Here is an 18381-nt window from a genome sequence, read left to right on the forward strand (position 1 = left end):
GATTTGCAGCTGGCATTTCTGTTAAGAAAAAAAAAGTTATTATGGCTTCTTCATTCATGCTGATATTAAAAATTTGTGATCCTTGAAGAAAACTCAAGGAAATTTTACTTAATGGGTTAAGCGTCTTCATCTTGGGCTGAATCCAGCCCTCATTAGAAATACATTAAAGTAATCATTTGTGGCAGCCAGGTGTTTGGATAGTGCTGAATAATTTGACCTATACCTTACAATTCATCTCGATGACAAAAAAATATATAGCTACTAAGTGAATTTAGAAGTAACAGCTTAACTTGGGGCTACCCCAAATGAGATTGAGTGCTTCATGAAAAATGAATTATGAATCTTACAGATAATTGGACATCAAGGTCTTTTCTTGATAGTCAAGTAGCTGCTATTGAGTACATTAAAGATTTAAGAAAAATAATGTATGTAAAAGAGGACAACTGATTAGCTACTATGAACTGTGGACTCCTATAGGCAGTCGATAATTCCTTGTGGCTGTTTGAAGGTTCAGTGTGGAGAAAGTGTTATGAAATAAATGCCATATTCCTATTCTGCACTTCTCCACCTATCCCTTCCCTTCTCAAATTCCTTCTTCAGTTATAACTGTTGATGTGACTTTTATAGGATTTCTGTTACGTGTAGAATGTCCACCTCAGTCATTGTGAGTACTCTTTATAGGTTGTATATTATGCATCCATACATATATACATCTCCTATCAGCATACGTATGCACACCCCATATATATGGGGCATATATGTATATGCATATATACATGTGTATTTATGTGTATGTGTGTATACATGTCTATATGTAAATAATTTTTAGATTAGTATTGCCCAGGAAAAGGTCATATAGAGGTATACACCAGGGATAGTATTAAGATGACAAATTAGGTGTTAGACCTTAGCTGTCCTTTTTCTTCTGTTTTTAGATACTCTTGCAGGTCATTGGAACAGGTTCATTGTGCTCTAACTAGTCTTTTGCTATCTCTGTCCCATGAGTGCAGAAGTTAACATGAAATGGTTGTCAAGTAGTATCTTCATTTTCAAAAGGAGAAAAAGTTGACTTTGATACAAGGCAACAAATTTATTGTTGATTCCTGGCAGATTTCAAGATTGCGTCATTCAACAGATAGCTGAGGGACTCAGAGAAGAACGTGGGGCCAGCACAGGGTGCAGCTCAGCAAGAGCAGTTTATGTCACATAAACCTATATCCTGTTTCGATAGGGTTACTAGGTTAGTGGAGAAATTTGTAAATTTACAGTTCCGTATCTGAATTTCAGCAGGGCAAGTGGAATAATAGGATTCCTCTTCTAGGCTCACAGTGGAGAAGCAAGGGCCCTGCTGACGACAGGATCCCCTCAGGAGGAGGTGGCAGCAGGACAGTCATCTTGAGTTACCATAGTGGCTTCATGCTCAGGTTGCTGCTTTGTTCAGGAGAACTGAATTCCCTGAGAGGATCTGCAATCACAGTTATCTCCTGCAGCCAATAGAGTGGGAAGAATATGGCCTTGGAATCAGAAACAAAAACTGGGGTCAAACCCTGTTTCATCGCCTTGTAGCCATGTAACCTTGAGCAAGCCACAGGAGATCTATCTCCGTAATAATATCCGCCCTCAGAATCATTGTGAAAATGAAAGGAAATCACTATATCGATTGCCCAGTGTCCGAGCAAACCCAGGCTCCAGCTCTGGTAAGGAGACAGGGTGTCGGCCAGGGCTGTGTCCAGCCTTTGTCCCAGAGCCAATATGGCATCTAGTTAAGGGCATGTGCTCTGGAGTGACTGCCTGGGTTGGAATCCCAGCTCTCCACTTACTAGCCATGGTTATTCCTCCTTTTAGACCTCCATTTCCTCCCTCTTTGCCCAGAAGGAGCTGGAAAATAGTATAGGAGAGCACACAGCCCAGTCCAAATTCCTGTTTAACAGAAGAGGAGACAGGCTCAGAGGCTTCAGATGACTTGCCTAAGATCATCTGGAAATGGGCAAGCCATGATGAGAACCAAGGATTCCCATATTAATACTGGGCACGTCTGCTGTGCAACCCACCCACCTTCACCACCCCTGGGGCCTTGGTCCTTATGGAGGAGCTCTGCTCCTCCCTAGCCCCCATCAGAGCCTCTCACCTGCCTGCTTCTCCCAGAGCTCACAGTCTGTCCGTTTCTGCACCCAGCAAGAGTCAGCTCACATTCTTCCCAATCCAGTCTGAGCCCCTCTATGAGAATATTTCAAATGAGCAAAAGTGCCAAACTCTCCTCTTGGAAATGCATTTTTAGAAGGGAAAAATTTAATTTACAGGTATTCATACCTGTAATTTTAAGGTAGGTTACTAAACTGGAGGAAAATCACCTCCCAAAATGACTCAATGAGAAAGGTCATAAAGTTGCTCCAAGGGCACTCCCTAGGAGCCGTCTGTCAGCCTGCTGGACGTGAGTTGAATCTTGACTTTTTGGTTTCTGACACTCAGGTCATTCTGACCATCTTTTTTCCTGTTAGAGATAGAGATTCCCAGGTCTCTCTTCTCTTTTTTGATTACCCTAAGGCAACATAATTAACCAATATACCATGACTACATTTTCATTTTAACTTTTGAAGTAATTTGGGCTTACTGAAGAGTTGACAAATAGTTCGTAAATGCCCTTTGCCCAGCTTCCCCTTTTGTTAACATCTAATATGATCATAGTGTACAGTGAGCAAAACGAGTAAATTAACATTAGTACAATGCTATTAACCAAACTGCACACAGTATTCGGATTTCACCAGTTTTTCCACTCATATCTTTTTTCTGTTGTAGGATTTTTTTCGATCACATTGCATTTAGTTGTCATGTGTCCTTGGCCTCTAATCTGTAGCAGTTCCTCAGTCTTTCCTGTTTTTTTCATGACCCTAACCCTCTTGAAGGGTGTCAAGGATTTTTGTTGAATGTCTCTCTGTTGGATTAGTTTGGTGTTTTCTCATGATTTGGTTGAGGTGATGTATTTTTGGCAAGAATACCACACAGTGACATGATGTGATTACTTTTTAACTCAATGCTGGATGCATTAGTGTCCTGTCCTCTGTCCACCCCCGAGCAGCAGGAACACCTCTGATGAAGCACCTCTGGGTCCCTACTGGCTCTTATGTCCTCAGGAAATTCACTGGCCTCCAGGCCCTGGGAAGCAATTCTCCCTCCCTCTGCCCCTGGCGAGCAGGACCTAAATGTCCCCCTTTTCCCCATCATATTTCTCTTTCGTTTCCATAGGCTCCAGTCCCCTGATTACCCTGTTATTTTACCTCGAGGACTTAGGAGATAATTTTTTTTTTTATTTCTGAGAAAGCCAACTGCAGCTTAAAAAACAAAAATTTCAAACCTTCTTTTAATGAAAAAAATAATTATGTGTGTGACCACTGTGCCTTTAAGTGATAACAAACTTCATTTGACTTTAGGGTAGTAACTAAGATAATTCATATTTTTCTTGATCTTGAGGTGATGTCTATTGTAGTTATAATTAATTAGTCAATTTATATTTTAAGAAGAGGGAATCCACCCATAAAGCCACCAAAATGCATCTTTTAGGTGCGACTTAAACTTTTGAGACACTGATGTGGTTTTATTAAATGTTATTTCTACAGACTGAAGGTGATTGTCAGAGAGCCGGTTGAAGCGGCCATGGGAGTTGGAGGTGTTTAGTGTTTTATTATATAGTAGAGGACTCCCAATCGCTGTTTATCTTGCATATTTAGCACAAAGAACACATCGGAAAATAGCTTGCAATGGGAGACTTTTGTTAGCAAAGTTTGCCTCTTTCCACCTAATACGGGACTTTGAGACTGTGATTTGGTTCTTCTTTCAGTCAGGAATGTAATATAGGAAATAGAGGTTCTCAGGCAAAAAAAAAAAAAGGTATTCAGTCTTACCTACCTGTCCTGCTCGATATCTACGATGCGGTAGCCAGGAGAGGAAGGGTGAGCGTGGGGCTGGTGCCTGTGCCAGGGAGGAGGACAGGAGGTTAGCGTTTGCACTGAGTCCCACGGGGTGGCAGAGGCTGGGCAGCAGGCCCCTTAATAGCTGATGCCCACACTGTTTCTGCTTTAGCAAGCTGACAAAGCCAGGCTCCAGCACGTGTCCCCCACCGTCTGAGGCCATCACCTGACTTCCAGGCTCTCCCACGTCAGCCACTGTCTCTTGGACGAGCAAATTGGCCTTCATGTGTGCTTCTAAGTCTTCCTCCCTTCAGCATCTCAGGACCAGCCTCAAGCAGCACAGGGAGCAAGGCGAGGTGTTCTGCCTGCGGATCACCTCTTTCCCACACCTTCCTCCTCTCCACCACGGCTTGCTTTTGGCTATGTCCCCTGTGATTTACCTTTTGCTCCTGATTATGGGGCACCAACATTGTGACCAGTTGTGGAGCCGCGAATGACTGATGACGTGTGCCAGGTTCTGTATTCTCTCCAGCCCTCTCCACGGCTGTTAGGATGGATGGCAACTTTTGTTAATTCCCTTACAGGTTTGGTTTTTAGAGCTAGTATATGGTATGTAGTCATATGTTTCTTAACGATGAAGATACATTTTAGGAAACATGTAGTTATGCCATTCTGTCATTGTGCAAATGTCATAGAGTGCACTTACACAAACCTAGATGGTATAGTTTACTACACACCTAGGCTGTGTGGTACAGCCTATTCCTCTGAGGCCACAAACCTATGCACCATGTTATTGTACTGAATACTGTAGGCAATTTTCACACAATACTGGGTATTTGTGTTACCTGTGCATATCAGAACCTAGAAAAGGTACAGTAAAAATACAGTATAAAGGATAAAAAATATTACACCTATAGAGGGCACTTACCATGAATGGAGCTTGCTGGACTGGAAGTTGCTCTGGGTGAGTCAATTAGCGACTGGTGAGTGAATGTGAAGGTCGAGGACATTACTGTACACCACTGTAGACTTTATACACATTGTATACTTAGGCTATACTAAATTAATAAAAAAATTTCTTCAATAATAAATTAACCTTAGCTTACTGTAACTGTGTTACTTTATAAACTTTAAATTTTTTTTAACTTTTTGACTCTTGTAATAACACTTAAAACACAAACACATTATACAGCTATACTAAAATATTTTCTTTCTTTATATCCTTAGTTTATAAGTTTTTCTGTTTTTAAATTTTTTTATTTTTATTTTTTACTTTTTAAACTTTTTTTTTAAAAAACTAAGACACAAACACACACATTAACCTAGGCCTACACAGGGTCAGGATCATCAATATCACTGTCTTCGACCTCCCCATCTTGTCCCACTGAGAGGTCTTTAGGGGTAGTAACAGGCCTGGAGCCGTCATCTCCTATAATAACAATGCCTTCTTCTGGAATATCTGCTGAAGGGCCTGTCTGAGACTGTTTTACCGTTAACTTTTTTCCCTAAGTAGAAGAAGTACACTCTAAAATAATGATTAAAAAGTATAGTATAACATAGTTGTTTGTTATTATTATCAACCATTATGTGCTGTACATAATTGTATGTGCTAGACTTTTGTATGACGGGCAGCAAAGTAAGTGTATGGGACCACCATTGTATATGCCATCTGTTGTGGACTGAAACGTCATTATGCGACGCGTGACTATATTCAGTTTTCTCAAGGTTTTCCCCTGTAATGAATATTGGTATCTGTCTATGGCTTCGTGGTCTCAGTAAATATGTTTACCCAGGTTAATTGAAAAGCTGCTTCTTAGAGAAACATTTTTTCTATGAAAGGAAAGTTCTTTATTAAAATGGCAAAACAGAAACTTTAAGAAAGTCATTGTATTTATAGAAAAACTGCAACTCATAGGAAAATGCAAAGAAAGAAAGAATATTCATGCCTAAAGCTGGGATCCCTGTGATCAGCCAGTCAGTGGCGGGTGGGTGGGAATCTGTGGGCGTCCTCCAGCACCCATACTGAGGCTGGCCTTGTCCCCCAGACGTCACAGCTTTCCTAATGCACGTGTGATGTGGTCGGCAGAGGAGGAGGAAGCAGCATGTTTTCCTTTAGGGGTTATTATTAATAGGCTGTTAAATTCGACCCTACCACTGTAGGTAATAATAACTATTTTCTGATTGATGGTTTTAATCCCTTGAAAAGCTGTCCAGAAAATAGTGTTTGCTCAAGATCCCTTTTGACAACAGGTCGGTTTGTAGAGTGACTTGGACACTTAGAGGCTCTTTGGAGCACCAGAGACTAGTTCAATATAATTCAGAACTGAATGTAGCTTATAAAACAAGCGGCTGGTATTATGGAATAATATGAATAGGTTAATAGCTGTAACTTTTTTTTTCTAAATAAGGGAGGAAAGGTTAGCTGAGGTTAGAATTTTAAGGGCTTTGTGTCTTACCTGAGTCTGGAGTTAGGCTGGGGCACACCTTCCCAGACGAGTTAAAGACGGTAATGACGTGGTGTTTCCGGTGCACAGTCCACATTTCTGCCCACCTTTCCAAACTGGCTTCAGTTCTGGCCTGGCTTTGGTCCAAATGCTAGAATGACAGTTTGATCCTGTGGACTGTCATAAACTAAAAAACAAACAAACAAAAAAAGCAAAAAATTCTTACTGTAAAATAAGAAAATAGCAAATATAACTTTAGGTAGAGTGTCCTTTTTAAAATTAGGTGAAGAATTAATCTTCAGCTTGTTCATAGGAAAGTGCCTTCTGTTATAGGGCTGTAAGACCCATTGATGGGTTTTTGGAGATTTTTTCCCCCCTGAAGTGATAAAGTTCTGTTGCACATATAGCTACATAGGGCTCTGAAGAGTTTGTTTCATTTAAAAGTTGTGAGCTAATTCTAAAATGTGAGATTTTTTTTTTTTTTTGCAGAAGCATAGGATGCCAGGCTGATCTTAAAGTTGACTCTCATATTATGTGTACATTATTTGCACAGAATATGCCATTCTTGCAGACAACAGATAACAGAATGTCATTCTGTGGTTCAAGAATAATTACTGGTAAAGATCCCATCTTAATAAATGCCACTTTGTCATAGCATTCTTTTAGCAGGATACATTTATTGTATATAAATACTCTCTATTCATGTATTGATATCTATTTCTGTCTCAGGAGTTTTTAAATTATACGTATGTTAAAATCTTGTGCTATTGAATCAACAAGCCTGTTTCTGTCTAGATAATGTATCTACTTAAAAAATTGCTTTTATTTCATGTTTATTCTTTGTATTGTGACTTTTTTATGAGCCCTGGCGTTGGTGAGATTAGTACAGCAGAAATGAAAAGGAGAGTCAGACAGTTGGTAAAACCAGTATTGAAATGGTTGAAAAATAAGAGTGGAAATAATATATGGCCCTGGAAGCTGAAGGACGTGAGAGGCTGGCCTCTTGGAGAACGTACAGGTGCCCAGCCAGGGCGGGGCATCCACCCTCCGGAGCAGTCGCCATATGCTACTTTTTTCCTTCATCTTCCAATATCTAGGGGATATTTATGAGAAATAATTGATAAGATGTCCCAAATTGGACTTTGATACTCTGAGAAATGGCCAGTAAATGTGGATACCAAAGTAAACTAAGCATTGAATTTAGATGAAAAAAGAAATTACAAGTAAATCACTTATTTGTGTGGTAAATATGCTTCCATGCAATGAAGTTTTAAACAAGGACATGCTATTTGTGAATTCTGCCAAGTTCATTAAACTGAGATTTTTTTCCCCTTCTATTTCCAAGGTAAGCTGGTTTGGGAAAATGAGTAGAATTTTATATATAAATATATGTATTTTAAGTTAATATTTAATACTTATAAAAGGATATTTATAATCTGCATAAGATGTAGAGAATAATAAAGCAACATTTAGCTTAAGAAATAAAACATTCTAATACATTAGAAATTTGGCATATGCCCATTCCCAGTCTCGCCCTCCCTGAATTTATGTTTATCATTCTCCTAAGATTCCCTTACGATTCATCCTTACAGGTAGCTGTAGTTCATTCTCTTGCTGATGTGTAGTATTTCATCCTGTGGAGAGACTTGAGGCATTTTTACTTTTCCCTTATCTCAAAAGAGATTGCTGTGAACTTTCTTGCTTCTTGCCCTGGTGAACACAAAATAAATTCCATAGGGCGTATGCCTACAAGTAGAATCCCTGGATTACTAGTCATGTCAGGGGCTTCCTAGATAATGCTCACATGTTTTTACCAGTTTAGAACTTTCCACTGGCAGTGTGGAGCATTTTCATTGCACCATGTTCTTATGAACACCTGATGTTATCAGACTTCACAGTCTGTCAATTTAATGGATATAAAGTGAATTCTCACTATACTAACAATTTGCAAATTCCAGATGATTAATCAGGTTTTCTTTCATTTTTATTGGACATTCCCGTTTCCTCTTCAGCAAAAAGCCTGTTCTTTTGCCCACTCTTCTGTTAGATTATTGATTCTCTGGCTGCGGGATTTCCCACACCATCCAGAGGCCTCTGGTCAGATCTGTGATTTCAGTATCTTCTCCCCAGCCCCTTATATTTTTCCCATCTTATCTTTCACTTTCTTTATGGTTGGTATCTTTTGAAGAATAGACGTTTTACATTTTAATGTGGATGAATTGATCTTTTTTTCCCTTAGGGTTAATTACTGTAGTTTTATAGCAATTTCTGAAATCAGTTAATGTATGTCCTTCAGTTTTGTTCATTTTCAACATCGTTTTGACTATTCTAGGTCCTGTGATTTCCACTTAAAATTTAAAACCGGCTTGTCAATTTATGCAGAAATCCTGCTGAGATTATAATTTAGGTCTTCCTTAATGTCTAACATCAGATTGAAGTTTCTAATTGTTTGTAGAAATGCAGATTACTTCAGTAGTTTTTTAAAAAATTAAACTATTTTTTAAACTCGCTAATAGATTTTTTTGTGGGCTTCTATGTAAACAGTGACATCATCTATGAATAATTATAGTTTTATCTTTGTTTTCAATTCTTTATTACTATTCTTCTTTTTCTTGTTTTATTGTACTGGCAAAGACTCCCAATACAATGTTGAATAGAGACAGTGTATTAGTTTTCTAGGGCTGCCGTGACCGAGTGCTACAAACTGGGTGCCTGGAACAACAGAAACTTCTATTTCATGGTTCTGGAGGGTAGAAATCTGAGATTAAGGTGTCGGCAGGGTTGGTTTCACCCGAGGGCTGTGAGGGAGAATCTGTTCCTGGCATCTCTCCTAGTTTCTAGTCGTTTCCGGCATTCGTTGGCTTGTAGGTCCCCATCCTCTTCCTGTGCCTTCACGTGTCTTTTCTCTATATGTGTCTGTGGGTTCAAATTTCCCCTTTTTATAAGGACACATTTCATATTGGATTAGGGCCCACTCTAATGACCTCACCTTAACTTGGTTGTCTGTAAGGGCCTTATTTCCAAATAAGACCACATTCACGGATACTGGGGTTTAGGACTTCAGCATGTTTTGGGGAGGGGGGGGGGTCTCATTTCAGCCCATAACAGATAGTAATAGCAGGCGTTCTTGTCTTGGTTTAAAGGGAATGATTTTAAAACTTTGCTGTTAGGGTTTTTGTTTGCTTTAGATAGCAAGATAATATGCTACAAGTTTGTGCGCTAAATGGATGTTGAATGTTATTTAATGCTTTTTCTGCATCTATTGAAACATTTACAGTTTTTTTCCTTTATAAACGTGGGGAAGTAAACCAACTGATTTTATTCCCTTAAACCAATATTGCATCTCAACATAGCCATATTGTATTTTTAAACATACATGGGTTGATTCAGTGTGCTAATATTTAATATTTTTGCATGTTGATTTATGAGTAAGAGTGACCTATGATTTTCTTTTTTCCTATATCCTTATCTGGTTAGAATATCAAAGTTATACTTTATACTGGCTTTATAAAATAAAGTAGGATATGTTCCCTCTTTTTTTTTTTTTTTTAGTTCTTAGAAACATTTATTATGTGAAATTGGAATTATGTGATTCCCAAATGTTTGGTAGAACTTGCTAGGAGAACCACCTGGACGTGGTGCTTGCTTTGTGGGGCAGCGTCTATGAAATCAGAATACAGCCAGTGCTCTGCATTGCTCCTAAGTGTGTCCAAAGCAGCTCTCCTAGCCTTGGCTGTGTACTGTGAGATAAATGGGGCCTCTAGAAGCCTACATGCTGGCTTAACAGGTCTCCAGGTAAAGAACACAGAAACATTTTTTTGAAACTTATGGGTAATATGAAAGTCTGCGGTGTCCAGTGTATAGCCAGAAAGAATGGAACTGTTTTTGAACTGAGTTTTAGGAAACTTACTAAGGAATCTAAGGGAAGATGCCGAAAGTAACCAGTTCTTTTAATAGTGGCTACAGGTGCTAACTAAAAGATAATGTTTTTGTGTACATTTGTAGAAAAAAGATTAGTATTTGTACGTTAGCATTTTCAAAGACATGGACTTAGATTCCAGTTGTCACTAGCAGCAGTGTCTTTAACATGACAATGTGGGTATTCTTAGTCTGATAGGAAATAGTTACTAATATTTTTATTTTGGCCCTTAGCACATATTGCTTTATACTGTTAGTTGTTTATTTTTCTAGTCCTATTTCCTTAATGAGACTGGGAGACTTTTGGGAAATAGGACTGTGTCTCATACTTTTTATTTTATTTTTTTGCACTCTTAAAGGTGCTTGCTGTAGGTATAATATTTATTTAAATTATGGTCTTTGAATGTACTAGCATCTTTCAAACTCTTCCATAACTGGGTATGTATTTTGAGAAAACATTAAAATGTTGATCTTTTAGCTGGGCGTGGTGGCGCTCACCTGTAGTCCCGGCTCCTCAGGAGGCTGAGACCGGGATCCCTTGAGCCCAGTTAGCTATGATTGCGGCTAGAGGGCGATAGAGCAAGACCCTGTCTCTAAATGCTTTTAAAGTGAAATGCTAACAAAAAGTTTAAGTTTTAGATCAGTTTGAGATCACACAGTAAAAATATGAATTGTATACCTTAGAGAAACTTTTTATTAGCATATTGATTTCTCTCTGATTCAGAGCCTGGTTAGTTGGATTTAATGATAATACAAAGGTGTGGCCTAAAGTTTATCTTTTTATGATTCATATTTTATCTATATAAATATATTACGTGAACAAGATCATGGAGAGAATTTTCCCACTGAAAAGAGTAGTTTTTAAGTGCTAGCATATTATGTGGTCGGCTTTCATTTACCTCCATGTAATTTTGCTTTATCATTTAATTATCATTTAAATATTATTATCATTATTATTTTTAGAGACACGGTCTCTGTCGTTCAGGCTGGAGTGCAGTGGAGTGATCATAGCTCACTGTAACCTCGAACTTCGGGGCTCAATCAATCCTCCTGCCTTAGCCTCTTGAGTAGCTGGGACATAGGTGGGTGCCACCCACACGTGGCTAATTTTTAAAAATTTTTTGTAGAAACAGCATCTCACTATGTTCCCTAGGCTGGTCTTGACCTCCTGGGCTCGAGTGATCCTCCCACCTTGGCCTCCCAAAACTGCTGGGATTATAGGTATGAGCCATTGCATCTGCCTCTGTTTAATTATTAAATCAGGTTTTTTATTTAAAGGCCTCTACTAGGAAATTTATCTTTAGCAAGGCTTGAGTAAATATAGTTACCAAATAATGAAACAATATTGTATTTCCTTTTAAATGTTATAGTTATGACCTTCTAATAAACCACATGCTTTTCTTAACGGGTGTCTCTCCACTCCTTTTCTATGCCCCGCCAAGGACTTAGACTAACTGTGGTGTTTGATTCTTTCCATAATACTCTGTACTGCAAATGGGTTTAGTATACCCCTTATGCTAACTAAAGACAGAGGCTAGAATTACGGACAATATGCTTTTAAGAAATTAAATTAGAGTTTGATTTTAGGTGCCCAAAGCTTGTTTCTCTATTTCTTCCACAAAGGGAAAGACACAATTTGTATTTTAAATGGCAGAATAACTTTATCCTGCCATTTTAAAGGACAGCCCTGATGATAGATCAATCAGTGGAGGGAGAAGTGTTTTCTGTTACTTTGCTTTCACAGACTTAGACGTCTCAAAGCCTACATTTTGATATCTGGGTTTTACTCATTAGCATTTAAATGGAGGAAAAAAATACTGTCTTAGGTGAGTTTGGGTGATTATGGTCAATTGGGACACATAGATTATGGTGTTAAAGAGTTGTTTGTGCCAGAGACCGTTTGCAGGAGCCTGCCAGAGTCCTTCGCCCAACTATCCCTGGGATTCCAGGAAGTTCCTGAACCCCGAGATAGGTGGACAGGATTCCTTCTCTGTGGGACCTTTTGAGCTTTCCTCCTCACTCTCCCCTCCTCTTTTCCGTGGTTTCTGTGAGGATGAGCCCCCTAACTGAGTGTGAAGATGCTGAGGGTGGGGGGATGGTGTGAGAGTGTGTTCTGGTTGGCATTGCTGTCTGTCGGGGGAGGTGATCAGGTTGCCCACGTCTGAGGACAGAAGACAGCATTGTTCTGTCTCTTGATGCCCAACTTGGGAAATAAAGAACTGAAGCCAGACGGGAGAGTGGGGGAGAGATGAGAGCTGGTCCAGACTGGGAGGGAATCACAGTGAATGATGAGATCAAGCACATAATTTATTGAGTGCTGTGTACCAAATGCCGAATGATATAGTAAGCGTATTACATGAGCTGATTTACTTAACCCTCAAACAATCTATGAAGTAGGTGCCGTTAGTATTACTCTCATTTCACAGATGAGGACAATGAGGCTGGAAAAGCCAAGTGTTGTAGTCTGTCTGGGCTGCTATAACAAACTGCCATAAACTAGGTAATTTATAAACAATAGAAATTATCTCCACTCACAGTCCTGGAGGCTGGAAAGTCGGAGGTTGAGGCAGGGCAAGTTCGGTGTTCGGTGAGGGCCAGTCCCTTCTAGCTGCCTCCTCCCGCGGTGGAAGGAACGAGCAAACTCCCTTGGGCCTCTTTGATAAGGGCACTAATCCCATCCACGAGGGCTCCACCCTCATGGCCCAGGCACCTCCCAGATGCCCCACCTCCCAGCACTACCGCGCTGGAGTTAAATTTCAACATGTAATTTTTGAGGGGACACAAACATTCTGACCACAGCACCAAGTAATTTTTGCTCAAGTGATGGGAAAAGACAGGAGGAACGGATGTGGCCTCATCCCCAGGCCTGGGGTACCCTCCTGCATGGGGATTTTGTTTGCCCAGGGAAGGGAGCTAGAGCCTCACTCACTCTTGAGTATCTGTTGTTGCCCCAGTGGACAGGGGGATAAAAGAAATTGCCGAGTTCTAAAATCTTTGAGTTGAAAGGCACCAGAGAGGTTATCTGATTCTTCCTCTTCCCTGATGTATGAATCTTTCTTGAATATTTCTGTGAGGTCTTCTGGCCTTTTCTGGAATGCCTCAAAGAATTAAGGAACTTAATCTCTCAGGAGGCAACCCTGTTCCAGTTTTGGACAGTTTGCAGTGATGAGAAGGCTCTCTGATGCAGGCCCAGCCAGTGTCCCTGTGACTCCCATCATTCTCTGCAGTCCTTTCTCCCGGATCCCCTGCTCTGCTCCCGTCACAGGGTCTGTGCCTATGAGTTTGCCCCCAACTCCTGAGAAGTCAGGAGAGGCCGTCTCGCCTGGTCTGCTGCCTCTGCCCATAGAGTGAGAAACCAAAGTCCTCTCCAGAGGGTGGGTAGGAAGCCAGGGGTTAGCATGTGGGGCAGCCTCTCCTCCTGTGGGAGCCAGTGACCGGCTTACAAATCTACCAACTCGTACCTGAAAGACTTGGGAGATCTGAGGCACACCTTTACTGCTCAACATGAACACGTTTACTCTGGAGCGAGGGCCAACATGCATGCCTCGCTGGGAAGAATACAAAGGAATTCAAGACACAGTTCCTGCCTCAGCATTTCAGACAGGATCCAATAGTTGCGTCCCACCGTTGACTTAAATGCATGTTCAGGTAGCTATAGACACTCAGGGAAGATTGATGAGGGTCGTTTCTGCCTTTTTCGGAAGTTCCTTTGTTATGTTGTCTGTGGGTGAGTATGTGCACCTCTCTCCGCCATGGGTGTGTCTCCCATGGGCAGCCTGAGGAAGTCCCAGATAACTCTCTGCTTTGGTGGGAAAGAGCGTGATGGCACGGTCACCAGCACGCACGCATGTATGCACACGTGTGTGCATGTGTGCTTTTCTGCTGGGGTCTCCCGATTGTCTGATGGGGGAGGTCAACAGGGAAATCTTTTCTTTCCATTTTTTAAATCAGTGTTGAATGATTTTCTGTAGTGGAAATAACTGGTGAGTCAGTGCATCTTTATTGCAACCTGACCTGTTTCTGCTTATTCCTTGTTCCTCTAAAATTAATTTTATTTCCCTTTTCTCTCCCCACAGATCACCCGGTAGACATGATGAACATCAAGGCCTTTACGCTGGTCTCTGCCGTGGAGCGGGAGCTGCTCATGGGCGACAAGGAGCGCATCAACATAGAGTGCGTGGAGTGCTGTGGCAAGGACCTCTACGTCGGCACCAACGACTGCTTCATCTACCACTTCCTGCTGGAGGAGAAGACTGTGCCCGCTGGGACCGCCACGTTCACTGCCACCAAACAGCTGCACAGACACCTGGGTTTCAAGAAGCCAGTGAATGAGCTGCGAGCGGCCTCAGCTCTCAACAGGCTGCTGGTGCTGTGTGACAACTCCATAACCCTGGCCAACATGCTGAACCTGGAGCCCGTCCCCTCGGGGGCCCGCATCAAAGGGGCGTCCACCTTTGCTCTGAACGAGAATCCCGTGAGCGGGGACCCATTCTGTGTGGAAGTTTGCATCATCTCCGTCAAACGCAGAACCATCCAGATGTTTCTGGTGTATGAGGACCGGGTGCAGATCGTCAAGGAGGTGTCAACCCCGGAGCAGCCCCTCGCCGTGGCTGTGGATGGCCACTTCTTGTGCCTGGCTCTGACCACTCAGTACATCATCCTGAACTACAGCACCGGGGTCTCCCAGGACCTGTTTCCCTACTGCAGTGAGGAGAAGCGGCCAATCGTCAAGAGGATAGGGAGACAGGAGTTCCTGCTGGCGGGCCCTGGAGGGCTGGGTGAGGAGGATGCGTTAGCGCCCCCGTTTTCTTGGGGTGGTCTCTGTGAATGCACAGTGAAATCGGAGAGTGAGATTTTAGCCGTGTGCAGTAAATACTCATGAGGAGTATTGGCCTACACTGGGAATATGTGGCAGGATAGTGGCAGAAGTGCATGAGCGCGGTTTGCTAAAATCCTGTTTGAGTGTTTTGGCTCCTGCATGGTGACTTTCTGTTTTTGTCCATTCCTCCTTCACATTAATATATTATGGTTGAGCAGCCCTAATCCAAAAATCCAAAATCTAAAACTTTGAATGAGGATATGACATCACAAGTGGAAAATTTCCCACATAAGTACTTAACACAAACTTTGCTTCATATACAAAGTTATTAAAATTATTGTATAAAATTACCTTCAGGCCATATGTCTAAGGCATATATGAAACATAAATGAGTTTGGTGTTTAGACTTGGGTCCCATCCCCAGGATATCTCATTGTGTCTATGTAAATATTTAAAAATCCGAAGTCCAACTCACTTCTGATACCAAGCATTTGAGATAAGGGGTACTCAGTCCATGTCGGGAATGCTTCTATGAAGCAAAACTTGTTGTAAGTATTTAGTTACACCAAGTACGTTGTATCCAAAGGCAGGATGAGGCAGTTTTCAATAGGGTGGGGGAGTCCCTTCTGTCTCCTAGAAATGACTTTCTAAAAAGCATCGTTAGGAACTCACGGATGTGCTTGGTTCCTTTGGTGCCTGGTGGTAGCTCATTTGGGTAGACTCCCCCGTCCCTCTGACATGTCCAGAAATCTCTTAGTGTCCCTGGCTGCTGGCATGTACCGGGCTCACCTAGTGTACTTCCTGCCCTGGGTCTGGTTTCAGCCATTTCTTCAAGGAACCCTGATGTTTGCAGACCATAGCCTGGGGGCTAGAGGTGCTTGTTTGCTATTGTTTCTAGGCCTTTTCAGTGCAGTGCTGGGAAGTGTGTATTTTTTAACTATAACTCCGCAGTGAGATCACGTTGCTAGAACCAGTCTATCAGCGTACCTGTGCCTCCTTTCAACCACACTAAAAATCTTACTTCTCTACCACCCAACATTATTCTTCCTTTAATTTATCCCGCAGTGTATAGAGCAGAATAACAATACTGACACTACTGTTCCCATGGTGTTAATTACTGGAAAAAGTTTGATGGTTTGTGGTTCTTTTTGTCCTGAGGGTATTAGAAATATACAGTCAAATTACTGTGTTTTAAATTCACTTGGAATAGTTCCCCTCTGTGCGGTTATGCCACCAAATGGACATACAGTTAGATTGGTTTGTTTTATTTTACTTTTCAATTTTTGGAAATTGCTTTAGTTTATTTATTTATTTATTTATTTATTTTTTTTTTGAGACAGAGTCTCACTCTGTTGCCCAGGCTAGAGTGAGTGCCGTGGCGTTAGCCTAGCTCACAGCAACCTCAAACTCCTGAGCTCAAGCGATCCTCCTGTCTCAGCCTCCCGAGTAGCTGGGACTACAGGCATGCACCACCATGCCCTGCTAATTTTTTTTATATATATTTTTAGCTGTCCATATCATTTCTTTCTATTTTTAGTAGAGATGGGGTCTCGCTCTTGCTCAGGCTGGTCTCGAACTCCTGAGCTCAAACGATCCGCCCACCTCGGCCTCCCAGATATTTATTTTTTATTATATAAATATTTACAGGGTTCCAAGGCAGATAAATATAGCAAGATAGAATCAAAGAGGTTCAGCTTATATCCTGCTTTTTACTTAGTCTTTCCCTCTTCTATAGGTAACCTTTATTTTTAGGATTTATCCTTTCATTTTTAAATAAAACATAAAACCAAATGTGTAAACATTTGTATCTCCCTCCTTCTTGGCTAAATGGTAGTGTACTGTTCTTTCCCTTGCGTTTTTTACTTAATATATTATGGCAATCACTTCGTAGTATAACATAGAGGTCTTCCTTCTTTATTTTTATATTAATAGCTGCATGCTACTTGACGGTGTAGAGGTGCCACAGCGCATTGGATCTGCTGGTGGACGTTCGGGTTTTTTCTAGTCTTAGGCTATTAAAAGGGACTTATCGTTGTGTGTGTGTTTTCAGTGTGTCTATGAGAAAGCTTTCTAGAGGTGAGATTGGTGAGTCAAAGTGAAAATGCGAGGTATTACCACATTTCCCCTCCATAAAGGTTGTACCATTTTATTTCTCCCCAGCAACGTATGACAGAGCCTGTTTCACCCCAGCTTTGCCAACAGAGTATGTTGTCCAGACTTGCGCACTTTTACCAGTCCGGTACATACGAAATGGTTTGTCAGGGTAGTTTTAACTTGTATTTCCCCTATTGTGTGCAAGGTTGAACATTTTTTGTATGTTTAAGAGCCATTTGCATTTCTTTTGATGGGAATTATCTATTCTTTAGCTTTTTAAAAGTATTCTTTATGTATCTGAGGTACCAATCTGTACCTATTATATAAGTTTTAAATATTTGTTTCCAGTTTTTACCATGCAAAAGGTTTTCTAGAAATTTCTATATAATCAAATATGTCGACTTTTTTAGTTATTGCTTCTTGATTTTTAGTTGCAATTAGGAGCTTTTTCCTCGTCTTCTGAGTTAAAGATAGAGTCACCTGTGCTTTCTGCTTGTATGATTTCATTTCTCAGAGTGAAGAGTGTAAAGAATGGATTTAATTTTATCTTTTTTATGTGGCTATCCAGTTATCTCAACCAACTAAGGCGTCCATTTTTTCCTCACTGATTGGCTGCCTGTAAATGTACACTAAATTCTCCTTTAGCCTTTTGGCTGACAAGTCTCTGGAGTTTCTGTTTTGTTCCATCAGTTCATTTACCTGTTCATATACCTAACCGTTTTAGTTATAAAGACTTTACAGTGAAAACATTTGACTCCAGTATCCCTTTGTTGGTTGTAATGGTAGGACTGAAGGGAAATGATATTCATATTTAGGATGCGTTTTTCCCTAAGCTCACTATCTCAGCTACATGGGTATCATGCTAAATGAAGTAACCTTCTTAATATTTGTTCTGCTTGTAACTGGCACAATTATAAGCAGATTGAAAGGTCACTTGTAAGGTCTCACATTACCTATTTACAACATAGTAACCACCACCATCTTCATATAGATTCAGGAGTTACTAGGTCAAACAAATTAATGAATATAAATGCACCTTTAAACGAAAAAGCTAGATATTTTCATTTTTCTTGCTGCCATTCTCCATAACTTGTGACCATTCCCATGTCATGAGAAATTGCTCTGAACTTTTTTCAGAGCAATACTTTGTTAGAATTTTCATACTACAATTGATTATTGTGACTTTGAACTCTATCTTGTG

General features: G+C 40.8%; 1 protein-coding gene across 2 annotated transcripts in view; it reads left to right on the forward strand.

The window, feature by feature from the left end:
- Window positions 1-18381, forward strand: part of TGFBRAP1 (transforming growth factor beta receptor associated protein 1) — a 55176-nt gene that overhangs the window by 7440 nt on the left and 29355 nt on the right. For both annotated transcript variants that reach the window (XM_069494345.1, XM_069494346.1), the window contains exon 2: window positions 14344-15045. In XM_069494345.1, the coding sequence (XP_069350446.1) occupies window positions 14358-15045 (688 nt within the window). In that variant the 5' untranslated portion in view covers window positions 14344-14357. The remainder of the gene's footprint in view (window positions 1-14343; window positions 15046-18381) is intronic.

The sequence above is a fragment of the Eulemur rufifrons genome, chromosome 19 (genome assembly GCF_041146395.1).
Source record: "Eulemur rufifrons isolate Redbay chromosome 19, OSU_ERuf_1, whole genome shotgun sequence".
Taxonomy (NCBI): domain Eukaryota; kingdom Metazoa; phylum Chordata; class Mammalia; order Primates; family Lemuridae; genus Eulemur; species Eulemur rufifrons.